At 47.1% G+C, this 13,007-nt stretch overlaps 1 protein-coding gene across 3 annotated transcripts in view; it reads right to left on the bottom strand.

Moving 5' to 3' along the window:
- PIWIL2 (piwi like RNA-mediated gene silencing 2) overlaps positions 1 to 13,007 on the bottom strand; it is a 146,600-nt gene that overhangs the window by 86,803 nt on the left and 46,790 nt on the right. For 2 of the 3 annotated variants that reach the window (XM_077262148.1, XM_077262149.1), the window contains exons 8-10: positions 8,403 to 8,520; positions 8,052 to 8,176; positions 7,445 to 7,525 (exon numbers count right to left, since the gene is read on the bottom strand). In XM_077262148.1, the coding sequence (XP_077118263.1) occupies positions 7,445 to 7,525; positions 8,052 to 8,176; positions 8,403 to 8,520 (324 nt within the window). The remainder of the gene's footprint in view (positions 1 to 7,444; positions 7,526 to 8,051; positions 8,177 to 8,402; positions 8,521 to 13,007) is intronic. The other variant, XM_077262150.1, reaches the window with a different exon arrangement.

The raw sequence follows: 13,007 nt of genomic DNA, 5'->3' as shown, positions 1-13,007 counted from the left end.
TTATCCATGGGTGAGATGCCAACGGGTAGTCCAGAAATGAGCTTAGTGCAGAAATCTGGACCTTTAATGTGCTGGGACGGAGACCCAGGTTGAATCCCTTTTGAAGGAAGTCCAGAATACGGGGAATGTCCGGAGATCCTGATACAACGTCGGATCTGCCACCTTCTAGACAAAAACGTTTCCAGATTTTCTGGTAGATCGCTGAAGTAACAGGTTTTCTACTACTCTGGATAGTAGTTATGACCTGATCAGATAGTCCCTTTGATTTCAGGATGTCCCTTTCAGGATCCAGGCTGAAAGACAAAGTCTGCTGGGGTTTGGATGGTATACTGGACCCTGGTGGATGACTCTCCCTCTGATCGGCAGCTCGACGGGATGGTCGACTGCTAAGCTCCCCAGTATGGGAAACCAGCTTCTTCTTGTCCAGAACGGGACAATCAGGATGACCTTTGCTTGATCCTCTTTGATCTTCCGTAGGACCGCTGGAATTAATGCCAGGGGAGGGAACGCGTATGAGAGAGGCTGGTTCCACTGCTGGCTCAGTGCATCTATCCCTTCTGGGAGATCCGCGGGGTTCAGAGAAAAGAATCTTGGGGTCTTCGCGTTTCTTCTGTTTGCGAATAAATCGATATCGGGGGTTCCCCATCTGTGACATAATGTCTGGAAGATACTCTGTTCCAATTCCCACTCTGTTGGGTGCAGATCCCTTCTGCTTAGATAATCTGCTACTATATTTTGAGAGCCTTCTAGGTGGATAGCCGTTATTGATAATACTGTTTCTTCTGCCCATTTGAAGATAGTCTCTGCCAGATCCTGCAGTGGCTGATATCTTGGGCCTCCTTGGTGGTTCAGAAATGCGACCGTTGTTATATTGTCGGAGAAGATTCTTACGTGATGATCTGAGAGTGTAAGCTGATTGTTTCTTAGTGCTTGCCAGACGGCATATTGAAATTGAAATTGGAAGATCTGCTTCTGATGCTTGCTGGCCACCTGCCTTGCAGGATTCTGCCCTGTAGATGTGCTCCCCATCCCCAAGCACTGGCGTCCGTGGTAACAACCACGTAGGGGGAGGTAATCCATAGGATACCCACCTTTAGGTTTTTGGTATGTGTCCACCAGTGAAGAGACTTCCGTGTTAAGATTGACACCTTTAGCGGAGCCTCTAAGGAAGACTGCCGACGATCCCATACCGACAAGATCTGCCTCTGCAGGTGTCTGGAGTGGCTTTGTGCCCACCTGACGCATGGTATACAAGCTGTCATTAGCCCGAGAACTTTCATCGCCATTCTTATGGTGACTCGATGTTCCAATAGGTACTTGACCTGCGTCTGGATCGTCTCTCGTCTGACATCTGGCAAAAAGGACGTTCTTAATCTGGAATCCAGACATACCCCCAGGAAGGTTTTCCTCCGTTCTGGTAGTAAATCGGACTTCTGCCAATTTAGTACCCATCCCAGATGTTCCATTACTGCAATTGTTCGAGTTCTGTGAGCCACCAAACGATCTACTGAATCTGCCACGAGAAGGAAGTCGTCCAGATACGGAATTATTATAATGCCTTGACTTCGCAGGAAGGCCACCATTTCTGATACAAGCTTTGTAAAAATGCGAGGAGCTGAAGCCAGTCCGAACGGGAGGCCCTGGAACTGATAATGGAAGGTCCCTGATGGTAGTGCTACTGCAAACCTCAGCAGCTTCTGAGATGAAGGATGTACTGGAACCTGGTAGTAGGCCCTCTTTAGGTCGATAGTACACATGACCGCATTCTGGTTTATGAGCTGAACTGCTGATCGAATGGATTCCATTCGAAACCGTTTGTATCTCACCCAGGCATTCAAAGGTTTTAGATTTATTATGGTGCGAGTGTCGCCCGACGGCCTTGTGATAGTAAATAGGGAGGAGTAGTGCCCTCTTCCTATCTCTGACTGGGGAACCGGAATTATTACCTCTGTCCTGAGCATGACCTGTAAGTCTTTTAGTATGGCCGACTCTGCCGTGACTATAGTAGGAGCAATGTATCTTTCTGGGGGAGGTGAGTAAAGCTCTATGCTGTATCCGTCTGATACAGTCCTGCGAACCCACTGGCTCTGAGTAATCTGAGCCCAGTTTTCTGCAAACCCCCGCAGTCTTCCCCCAATGTTGGTGGCGTCATTGTGGCTTATTTCTAGTGGATGGACTAAAGAAAAAGCCTTTGTTTCTGCTACTCTGTCCACGGGAGCCTCTGTAGGATCCTCTGCTGGACCGACCTTGACCTCTTGTATCGAACTGCCTCTTGGAGAAAAAGTTTCTCCGAAAGGGCTGAGGTCTTTTGGGTTTATCCTCCGGAAACCCTTTCTTTTTGTCAGATGCTGACTCAAGGATAGAGTCTAGAGCTGGTCCAAACACCCTCTGTCCCGAAAATGGAATAGAGCAGAGTTTGGACTTGGATACATTGTCACCAGACCAGGATCTCAACCATACTGCCCGCCTAGCTGCATTAGACAGAGAGCTATTACGAGCTGAAAATCTGACTGACTCTGCAGTCATGTCTGAAAGGAATGCCATAGCGGACTTCATGATAGGAAGGGAATGCAAAATATCAGATCTAGGGGTCTTATCAGCTAATTGCTCTTCCAACTGCCCCATCCACAAATACATAGACCTGGCCACCGAGGTGGCTGCTATGTTTGTTCGAATCAGGGCCGCAGATGCCTCCCAGGCCCTTTTCAGGAGAATGTCCGCCTTCCTGTCTATAGGATCACGAAGACTGGAGGAGTCTTCAAGTGGTATAGCCGTTTTCTTGGTGACTTTAGCCACGGGAACGTCAATTTTAGGGACCTCCTCCCATAATTTAGCTTCCTCAAGATCGAATGGCAAACGGCCTTTAAAGTCACGTGAGAGAACCAAACGACGCTCGGCCTCTTTCCACTCTTCCAGGATCATAGCTTTAATATGTTCACTTATAGGAAACACAGTCTGATTCCGAGCTACTAGTCCCCCGAACATTAAGTCCTGCCTGGACTGTGGTTTGGAGGTGTCTTCGATCTGCATCGTGTTTCGTACTGCCAGTACGAGTTCATTCGTTTCTTCAGACTGGAAGAGATACTTCCTGTTCTGATCATGGCTTCCTGCAGGGATTTCTCCCTCCTCTTCTGATGGGGAATCCCTGAGTTCGGAACCTTCATCAGAAGAACACTCTGGCTCCCCCTGGGGTTCTTCCCGTCTAGCACGCTTGCGACCCATTATAGGACTGGACGGGCGAGACTGTGCGAGGCTGGATATAGAAGCCTGAACCTCCTCCCGAATTAGGGACCTCATCTCGGATAGCAGAGACGACTGCTCGTCCTTCATGACCTTAGAAATACAGGCTGTACATAGGGTCTTGCCATGGGAATCTGGGAGCTTTACGTGGCATACGGGACATCTTATGCTCTTAGCCGTGGCCTTCCCAGATTTCTTAGCCGTAGCAGGGGGAGCAGCGGGGTTTCCCTTATCCTATACAACATAAGATAGGGAGTAATAGGCTAGACGGTGTGCGGTATTTTATGATGTAGGGGTATACTGCCACAGGCAGACTTACCCCTTCCTCTTCCACTCGGTCTTCCATATTCCGGTTCTGAGGTATACCGTGCACCGCCGTCCGAAGCTGAACGCTACCCACAGCGACCGCTTCAGTACAGCGTTCTCCACCGTGGAGCGTTTGAATTCCCCGCTCCTAGAACGCCACCGGAAGTGACGTTTTTCGCCGGCTCTGACGAAACCGGAAGTGACGCGGCTCTTTAGCTCAGGAAGTGCCGGCCAGCTGTAACGACTCCCGCACCACGCCTGTAGCCTGGGGACCTGCTGGGATCGCTGCCGCGTCGAGAACCGAGAGCCCCCCACCGGGAGGAGCGGTTCAATCCCGGAGCTTAGTCCCGCTCCGGGCCTTTGGGGTAGAGGGACTCCCGACTGGGGAGTTTCGACCCTGAGCCACTGACAGGGGGAAGGATCTGGATAACCGCACGATCCCCCTGAGCTCGGTAAGCATGCTGCTTCTCTTCGTGTGTCCCTCCGTGCAGGGACAGGAAAAACACTGAAGAGTGAGGGGTGGTACCGGATATTTAAACTCTCGTGTGTTTCCTGTCCCAGCAAGGAGGAGGGGAGACGTCCTCCATGGTGCTGTCAGGAGGGACGTCCTGGAAATAATTATTTTTTCCATAAAATAGTTTTTATCGTATAAAAGCGCCAAATCATAAAAAAAATAATATAAATGAGGTATCGCTGTAATCGTACTGACCCGAAGAATAAAACTGCTTTATCAATTTTACCAAATGCGGAACGGTATAAACGCCTCCCCCAAAAGAAATTCATGAATAGCTGGTTTTTGGTCATTCTGCCTCACAAAAATCGGAATAAAAAGCGATCAAAAAATGTGACGTGCCCAAAAATGTTACCAATAAAAACGTCAACTCGTCCCGCAAAAAACAAGACCTCACATGACTCTGTGGACCAAAATATGGAAAATTTATAGCTCTCAAAATGTGGTAACGCAAAAAATATTTTTTGCAATAAAAAGCGTCTTTCAGTGTGTGACGGCTGCCAATCATAAAAATCCGCTAAAAAACTCGCTATAAAAGTAAATCAAACCCCCCTTCATCACCCCCTTAGTTAGGGAAAAATAAAAAAATGTATTTATTTCCATTTTCCCATTAGGGCTAGGGTTAGGGTTAGGGTTGGGGCTAGGGTTAAGGCTACAGTTAGGGTTGGGGCTAAAGTTAGGGTTGGGGCTAAACTTACGGTTAGGGTTTAGATTACATTTACGGTTGGGAATAGGGTTGGGATTAGGGTTAGGGGTGTGTCAGGGTTAGAGGTGTGGTTAGGGTTACTGTTGGGATTAGGGTTAGGGGTGTGTTTGGATTAGGGTTTCAGTTATAATTGGGGGTTTTCCACTGTTTCGGCACATCAGGGGCTCTCCAAACGCGACATGGCGTCCGATCTCAATTCCAGACAATTCTGCGTTGAAAAAGTAAAACAGTGCTCCTTCCCTTCCGAGCTCTCCCGTGTGCCCAAACAGGGGTTTACCCCAACATATGGGGTATCAGCGTACTCAGGACAAATAGGACAACAACCTTTGGGGTCCAATTTCTCCTGTTACCCTCGGGAAAATACAAAACTGGGGGCTAAAAAATAATTTTTGTGGGAAAAAATTTTTGTTTTATTTTTACAGCTCTGCATTATAAACTTCTGTGAAGCCCTTGGTGGGTCAAAGCGCTCACCACACATCTAGATAAGTTCCTTAGGGGGTCTACTTTCCAAAATGGTGTCACTTGTGGGGGGTTTCTACTGTTTAGGTACATTAGGGGCTCTGCAAACGCAATGTGACACCTGCAGACCATTCCATCTAAGTCTGCATTCCAAATGACGCTCCTTCCTTTCCGAGCCCTCCCATGCGCCCAAACAGTGGTTCTCCCCACATATGGTGTATCATCGCACTCAGGACAACTTGGACAACAAATTTTGGGGTCCAATTTCTCCTGCTACCCTCGGGAAAATACAAAACTGGGGGCTAAAAAAATAATTTTTGTGGGAAAAAATTTTTGTTTTATTTTTACGGCTCTGCATTATAAACTTCTGTGAAGCCCTTGGTGGGTCAAAGCGCTCAAAACACATCTAGTAAGTTCCTTAGGGGGTCTACTTTCCAAAATGGTGTCACTTGTGGGGGGTTTCAATGTTTAGGCACATCAGTGGCTCTCCAAACGCAACATGGCGTCCCATCTCAATTCCTGTCAATTTTGCATTGAAAAGTCAAACGGCGCTCCTTCCCTTCCGAGGTCTCCCATACGCCCAAACAGTGGTTTACCCCCACATATGGGGTATCAGCGTACTCAGGACAAATTGTACAACAACTTTTGGGGTCCAATTTCTTCTCTTACCCTTGGGAAAATAAAAAATTGGGGGTGAAAAGAATTTTTGTGAAAAAATATGATTTTTTATTTTTACGGTTCTGCATTATAAACTTCTGTGAAGCACTTGGTGGGTCAAAGTGCTCACCACACATCTAGATAAGTTCCTTAAGGGGTCTACTTTCCAAAATGGTGTCACTTGTGGGGGGTTTCAATGTTTAGGCACATCAGGGGCTCCCCAAACGCAACATGGCGTCCCATCTCAATTCCAGTCAATTTTGCATTGAAAAGTGAAATGGCGCTCCTTCGCTTCCGAGCTCTGTCATGCGCCCAAACAGTGGTTTACCCCCACATATGGGGTATCGGCGTACTCAGGACAAATTGTACAACAACTTTTGGGGTCCATTTTCTCCTGTTACCCTTGGTAAAATAAAACAAATTGGAGCTGAAGTAAATTTTTTGTGAAAAAAAGTTAAATGTTCATTTTTATTTAAACATTCCAAAAATTCCTGTGAAGCACCAGAAGGGTTAATAAACTTCTTGAATGTGGTTTTGAGCACCTTGAGGGGTGCAGTTTTTAGAATGGTGTCACACTTGGGTATTTTCTATTATATAGACCCCTCAAAATGACTTCAAATGAGATGTGGTCCCTAAAAAAAAATGGTGTTGTAAAAATGAGAAATTGCTGGTCAACTTTTAACCCTTATAACTCCCTAACAAAAAAAAACTTTGGTTCCAAAATTGTGCTGATGTAAGGCTACGTTCACATTTGCGGTCAGCGCCGCAGCGTCGGGCGCCGCAGCGGCGCCGCATGCGTCATGCGCCCCTATATTTAACATGGGGGCGCATGGACATGCGTTGTGCTGCGTTTTGCGCCGCATGGCCGCAAGCGTTGGACGCAAGAAACGCATCAAGTTGCATTTTTTTTGCGTCCAACTTTCGGCCAAAAAGGACGCATGCGGCGCAAAACGCAGCGTTTTAGCGTGCGTTTTGCCGCGTTTGTTTGCGTTGTGCGCTGCGGCGCACAACGCAAATGTGAACGTAGCCTAAAGTAGACATGTGGGAAATGTTACTTATTAAGTATTTTGTGTGACATATCTCTGTGATTTAATTGCATAAAAATTCAAAGTTGGAAAATTGCGAAATTTTCAAAATTTTCGCCAAATTTCCGTTTTTTTCACAAATAAACGCAGGTACTGTCACAGAATTTTTACCACTATCATGAAGTACAATATGACATGAGAAAACAATGTCAGAATCACTGGGATCCGTTGAAGCGTTCCAGAGTTATAACCTTATAAAGGGACAGTGGTCAGAATTGTAAAAATTGGCCCGGTCATTAACGTGCAAACCACCCTTGGGGGTGAAGGGGTTAACGCTAAGATAGCCAACCAATACAAAAAGATTTCCTAGTGTCCACACACTAATAGGGTAAAACAAAGCCATCAGGAGTTTTACTCAAGTTTTAATTTAAGATAAACTCAGATTCTGGATCAATTCGTTTGTCATTATGTACAAGAAAACGAGGGGACGTCTATGAGCAAGGAGCTAGTGAAGTGAGGCTTTATACAGCGGTGGCTTACCTGTACTGCTGCAGGACGGTGGCACTTGTGGGGTCATAGAAATTTCTACCAACCAGCTTCATGTCCAGAATTTTCATTACTCTTGAACAGAATGCACATATATTATCCAAGTGCAAACAGTGTAATTAAGAGGCCAGCGCAATGTGCCTCTAACCAACCCCCCAAACTTACTATACATGTGTTGTATTATGCACAAAACGACATATGCAATATAACACCAAACATATCCTAATGACCTCCTCAGTAGTATCACAGACATAGCTCTTTCTTTTCCCACTCCAGCGCTGACTGTCCTCTGTTGCCTCAGTCTTTACTGACATGGCTGCAGCGGTGACCTCATGGCTACAATACGTGACCGCTGAAGTCACCCCTTGGCTCAGAGGTGATACCAAGATAGATGGTATGAGACAGACATGTCCAGTGTTTAGATGTGGTGGTCAAGTGCTGTAGTCGTAAGGTCACCAATATATCTATGACAATGACAAGAGGCAGCACTCTCCAGAATTACTGGCTACAAAGATGTATGTCCAGCCCTGGCATAAATAATAGTCAGAAAACTAAGTGCAACTAATAAAACACAATAACAGTGGCGCAGCGTGTTTCTCACCTCCTAATTACCACGTTATAGAATGGAACACAAAGGTCAGAACTGGGCTCCAAGATCTTGGTCATTTGTATAGTGAGTTTTATCTTCTGTCCATCTGTCCGGCGCTCACTCTCCAGTTCCAATGTCTGCAAAAGGCAAAGAACAGAAAAATCTACATTGAATTTATATTTCATAGGTATTAGGCCTCAATGCCTTCCTCTAGATCAACAATGTTAGGTGGTAAGTCTATCAAGTTCAATCTATTTCCACCATCAACCTTAAAATCCATGAGACAGTTCTAGATTGAGTATGTTTTGTACATCGTATCCCAAAGATGGGGACAATGAATAAAACAGTATAGGCTCCAGGTACCTGGGCAAGCTTCACAGGAAGGTAGAGGATGGAGCCATCAAACGCTGTCACTTGCCCGGTCACAGAGCGATGGTCTCGTAACATGCCAAAACGCATACTCCGACACTCCACATTGGGTCTAGGCAAAGGGCGAGAAATAGGTCTACATGCAATTTCAACACATTAAAAAGACAGCTTACCAATTTTACATGCTTTTTTTAAACCCAGTTCATACATTGTAAGGGCATGTATTCCAGACTACCCCCTTGCGCTTTTCACTCTGCGTGCCCTCCTCATCCTGAGGTCACCATTTGCTGGCAGGGAGGAACACGGAAGGTGGCTTTTCTCTGCAGGAAGTTCTGCATTTACTCCTGCAATTGTCCTGGAGATCCCCTACAGCCTGGAGCCAGACAGGACCTGCTTCTTTCTGTGAGTAGCTCTGCTCTCCAGCCTGACACTCTCCTCAGCATATATCTTTCAGTCCCCTAACCTTCTGACATTAGTTAGTGGGTATGCTTCTTATCATGCCTAAGCCTAAAGGACAGCGCTCTCCCCTCCTGCTTCCTCTTTTTCTTCTGCTCATGTTAGGCACTTTGTCTGCTCTTCATGTTAATTCAAACTCTGTTCAGGTCAGTACTCTCCCTTCTGTCCCCCGTGCCTGCTACCCAGGAGTCCCCTACTGCCCCAGAAGAGAGTGGTGCCCCTATCCTACCTCTCTGTCACAATCTGTGGTGGACCTCACCAAGGTGTCGCAGACCCTGATGTCCGCTCTTGACAGGTTGCCCCTTCCTGCTTCCGCCATTGCTAGCGGATCGCAGAACTCACCGGCTGTGCCTACCAACGTGGGCCGTGAGAGATCCAGGCAGGAGCATGGTTCTAGGTCCTCCTCCCACTCTGTCTCTCCCCTGGTCTCTCCCGGCAGACTTTTTCCTGGTCCTCCTCCACCGAGTCAGGCGAGGCGGTTTCGGACACATTCTCAGAAGATAACTGGATTCTGACCAGGCCTCAAATATGAGAGACATGGTTCAGAGCCTCAATGTGTCGATCAATCAGACCTTTAACATTACGGATACCGCTACGGAGCCCACAGAACAGGCGGTTTTGTTTAGATGGCAGAGATCAGCTCCCAAGTTCTTTGCCACACACAGACAAATTGAGGAGGTACTTTCCAGGGAAAGGGAAAGCCCGACCAGACGCTTCCAAAGAAGGAAGCTTCTCGGCATCCTATATCCCTTCGCCCCTGAGCTCATAGCGAACTGGACCCTCCAGTTTCCCTCTTACGAATGGAGCATCCCTCAAAGACTCCAATGACAGGATCATAGAGTCTTTTGCTAAGTCTGCCTTTGAAGTGGCCGCTTCTACATTGTGCCCTGCCTTTGCCACTACCTGGGTGTCAAAATTCGCAGCTGCATAGGCTACAGAACTCCAAAAGGGCATTCCTTCTGGAGCCCGACAGGAGGAATTGGCCAACCTCGCGGACCAGATTTCTCATGCAGAAAAGTACATGGTATTCTCCTCCCTGGACGCCGCTTCATGCGCGGCTCAGGTGTCCAGAAATATTGTGACCAATCCGATGGACTATTTGGCTTAAGGCGTGGCAGGCGGACTTATCTTCAAAAAAGTCCCTTACCAGCTTGCTTGTCCAGGGTTCCCATCTATTTGGCTCCAAGTTGGACCAAATTATTAAGGAGGCCACCGGAGGGACGAGCTCTCTCCTTCCTCAGTCCAAACCTCGCAGGCCTACTCTGAAGCGCAAGTTTTGGTCCTTTCGCCGTTTCTCGCAGTGGGCGTTGATGCTCTGGCAATACCCTGGTCACAGTTTGTTCTTACTTATCTGCTTCCTCCCCTCCCCCTTCTTCCAAGGCTGTTGAAGAAGATTAAGGCAAAGGGGTGCTGGTCATTCTGATTGCACCGGATTGGCCCAGGAGGTTTTTGGTTTGCAGAGATCGTCAATCTTCTTGCAGACGCCCCCTGGAAGCTTCCAGACAGACCGGATCTTCTGCCCGAAGGAGCAATCTGCAACCAGAATTCCCGGTCGCTCTATTTAACGGCATGGCTGTTGAAACCGCAGTTCTGAAAGCGCCCAGGTTTTCAAGTTGGGTGACTCAAACCATGACCTGTTAACCTGTGTCTATTATTATCCGACTTGGAGAGCCTATTTCAGCTGGTGCGAGTCTAATCATATACCACCCATGTCCTCTGCTCTCCCTTCCTTTCTTGCGCATCTCCAGGTGGGACCTGATGTGGGTCTGGCTCTTAGTTCGCTAAAGGGCCAGGTGTCAGTGCTTTCTATTCTTTTTCAGAAAAACTTTGTCAGGTCAGAATTTTTCTCCAAGGGGTAGCGCATGCTGCTCCCCTGTACCGGACACCTGTGGACCCCTGGGACCTCAATCTGGTCCTGGAGACTCTTAGGAATTCTCCCTTTGAACCTCTCCAATAGGTCTCTTTGTCCTTTCTGTCTTGGAAAGTGGTGTTTCTTGTGGCCATCATCTCCATTAGTCGCATTTCGGAATTGGCAGCTCTTTTCTGTCATCCCCTTTTCTGGTTCTCCATCAGGACAAGGTGGTTTTACGGCGTCAACCTTTTTTCCTTCCCAAGGTGGTGTCCACCTTTCTTCTAAATGAGGATACTGTCCTCCCTTCCTTTTGCCCAGCTTTGACTCATCCTATGGTGCGCTCAATGAACAGGTTAGACCCGGTCAGGGGAGTGGGGGTCTATTTGGCTAGGACTGCCCCCTTTAGGAAGACGTACTCTCTCTTTGTCAGCCGGCCTCCAAGGTTATGATTGCTCGCTGGATCCAGATGGCAATTTTGGAGGCATACCGGGTTAAGAACAGAGCGCCTCCCCCTGGGATTAAGGCACATTCTACCCGGGCAGTGGGCGCCTCCTGGATGGTACACCATAGTGTGTCCGCCCTGCAACACGGCAACCTGGTTTTCCATCGACACATTCGCCAAATTTTACAGGGTACATACCTACGCTTCGGTGTACGCCAGCCTAGGCAAAAGGATCTTGCAGGTGGCAGTGGTGAGTTCTCTGACCTGAACAGAGTTTCTGCTGTTCCCTCTCCAGGGACTGCTATGGGATGTCCCATGGTTTCCTGTGTCCCCCAATAAAGTGATAGAGAAAACAGGATTTTTGGTTACTCAAAATAAAATCTGTTTCTTGGAGCCTTCATTGGGGGACACAGCACCCTCCCATGTTTATCAGCTTTGCTTACTGTATTATAATGCTACAGTTCAAGTTGTGTTAAGTTTCTTTTACTTGTTGCTTCTTCTACTGCTTTCTCACTAACTGATTAACCTAGTGCCAGTCAGTGGGTGTACACTGCAGAGGATGAGCTAACTTTTTTCTGCATAGTGTCTACCTCCTAGTGGCAGCAGCATACACCCATGGTTTCCGGTGTCCCCCAATGAAGGCTCTGAGATTTTACGGCGAGTAACGAAAAATTCTGTTTTTCCAAGTACAAAAATCCAATTTTCTCTTTACTCTCACTAGGGGATATAGAACTATGGGACATACTAGAATATCCCAGAGGGTAAAAATAAAATATTTCACCATGCAGATCGCTTAACGCATGGCAGCTTTAGTACCCTATGCCGTCAGCTGACGCTGGCAGAGGCCAGGATTTGGATCTTCTAAAACTGGCGAAGATGTGCAGGGAGGCCCAGTGTTGTGATCCTAATGGCAGAGGATCTCAGGGTCTTCAGCAAAGTCTGCAAACATAAAAACTAGATCTAAGGGAGGTGGTAACTGAGCTGACCACATACCTGAACCTAGCCCACAACTAATAGCAGCCGGGGAACGTACCTACGTTGGTTCTAGACGTCTCGCGCCAGCCGGAGATCTAACTAACCCTTTCAGAGAAAATACAGACCTCACTTGCCTCCAGAGAAAGGTACCCCAAAGTAGATACAGGCCCCCAACAAATAATAACGGTGAGGTAAGAGGAAAGGACAAACGTAAGTATGAACTAGATTCAGCAAAGAGAGGCCCACTAAATAATAGCAGAAATATAGAAAGCGGACTTATGTGGTCAGCGAAAAACCCTACAAAAATATCCACGCTGAATATCCAAGAACCCCCGTACCGACTAACGATATGGGGGGAGAAGATCAGCCCCCTTAGAGCTTCCAGCAAAATCAGGAATCACATTATGAACAAGCTGGACAAAAAACAGAATAATACAAATAACAAAAAAACAAGAAAGCAGGACTTAGCTTATGTTGCAAAAATCAGGACCAGTAGACAAGAGCAACCAGACAAGGACTGATTACATGGATGCCAGGCAATGGACTAAGACTCCAGGAAGTTTAAATAGAAACACCCAGAGTGTTAACGAACCAGGTGACTACCAACCTGGGGAAAGAGTATACAAGAGCTATACCGCGAGTGACCACAAGAGGGAGCCCAAAAGTATAGTTCATAACAGCCCAGGTTGCATCATAACAACCAAAGAGTCTTCAACTTCTTTCATGGAGTGAGCAGATACCTAAACATGAGAGTCAGTTCCGAGACCTGTGGATTTCTGTGACTGGAGACAGAATTGACTATGAGGTGGTTGATATAAAGTCTGCCAGATCCTAGAATGGCTCATGGGGAATCACACAAAAAAGGAATATAAAA

The sequence above is a fragment of the Ranitomeya variabilis genome, chromosome 5, assembly GCF_051348905.1.
Source record: "Ranitomeya variabilis isolate aRanVar5 chromosome 5, aRanVar5.hap1, whole genome shotgun sequence".
NCBI classification, from domain to species: domain Eukaryota; kingdom Metazoa; phylum Chordata; class Amphibia; order Anura; family Dendrobatidae; genus Ranitomeya; species Ranitomeya variabilis.
Note: the sequence above shows the minus strand (reverse complement) of the source record. Positions and strands in the feature narration are given on the sequence as shown.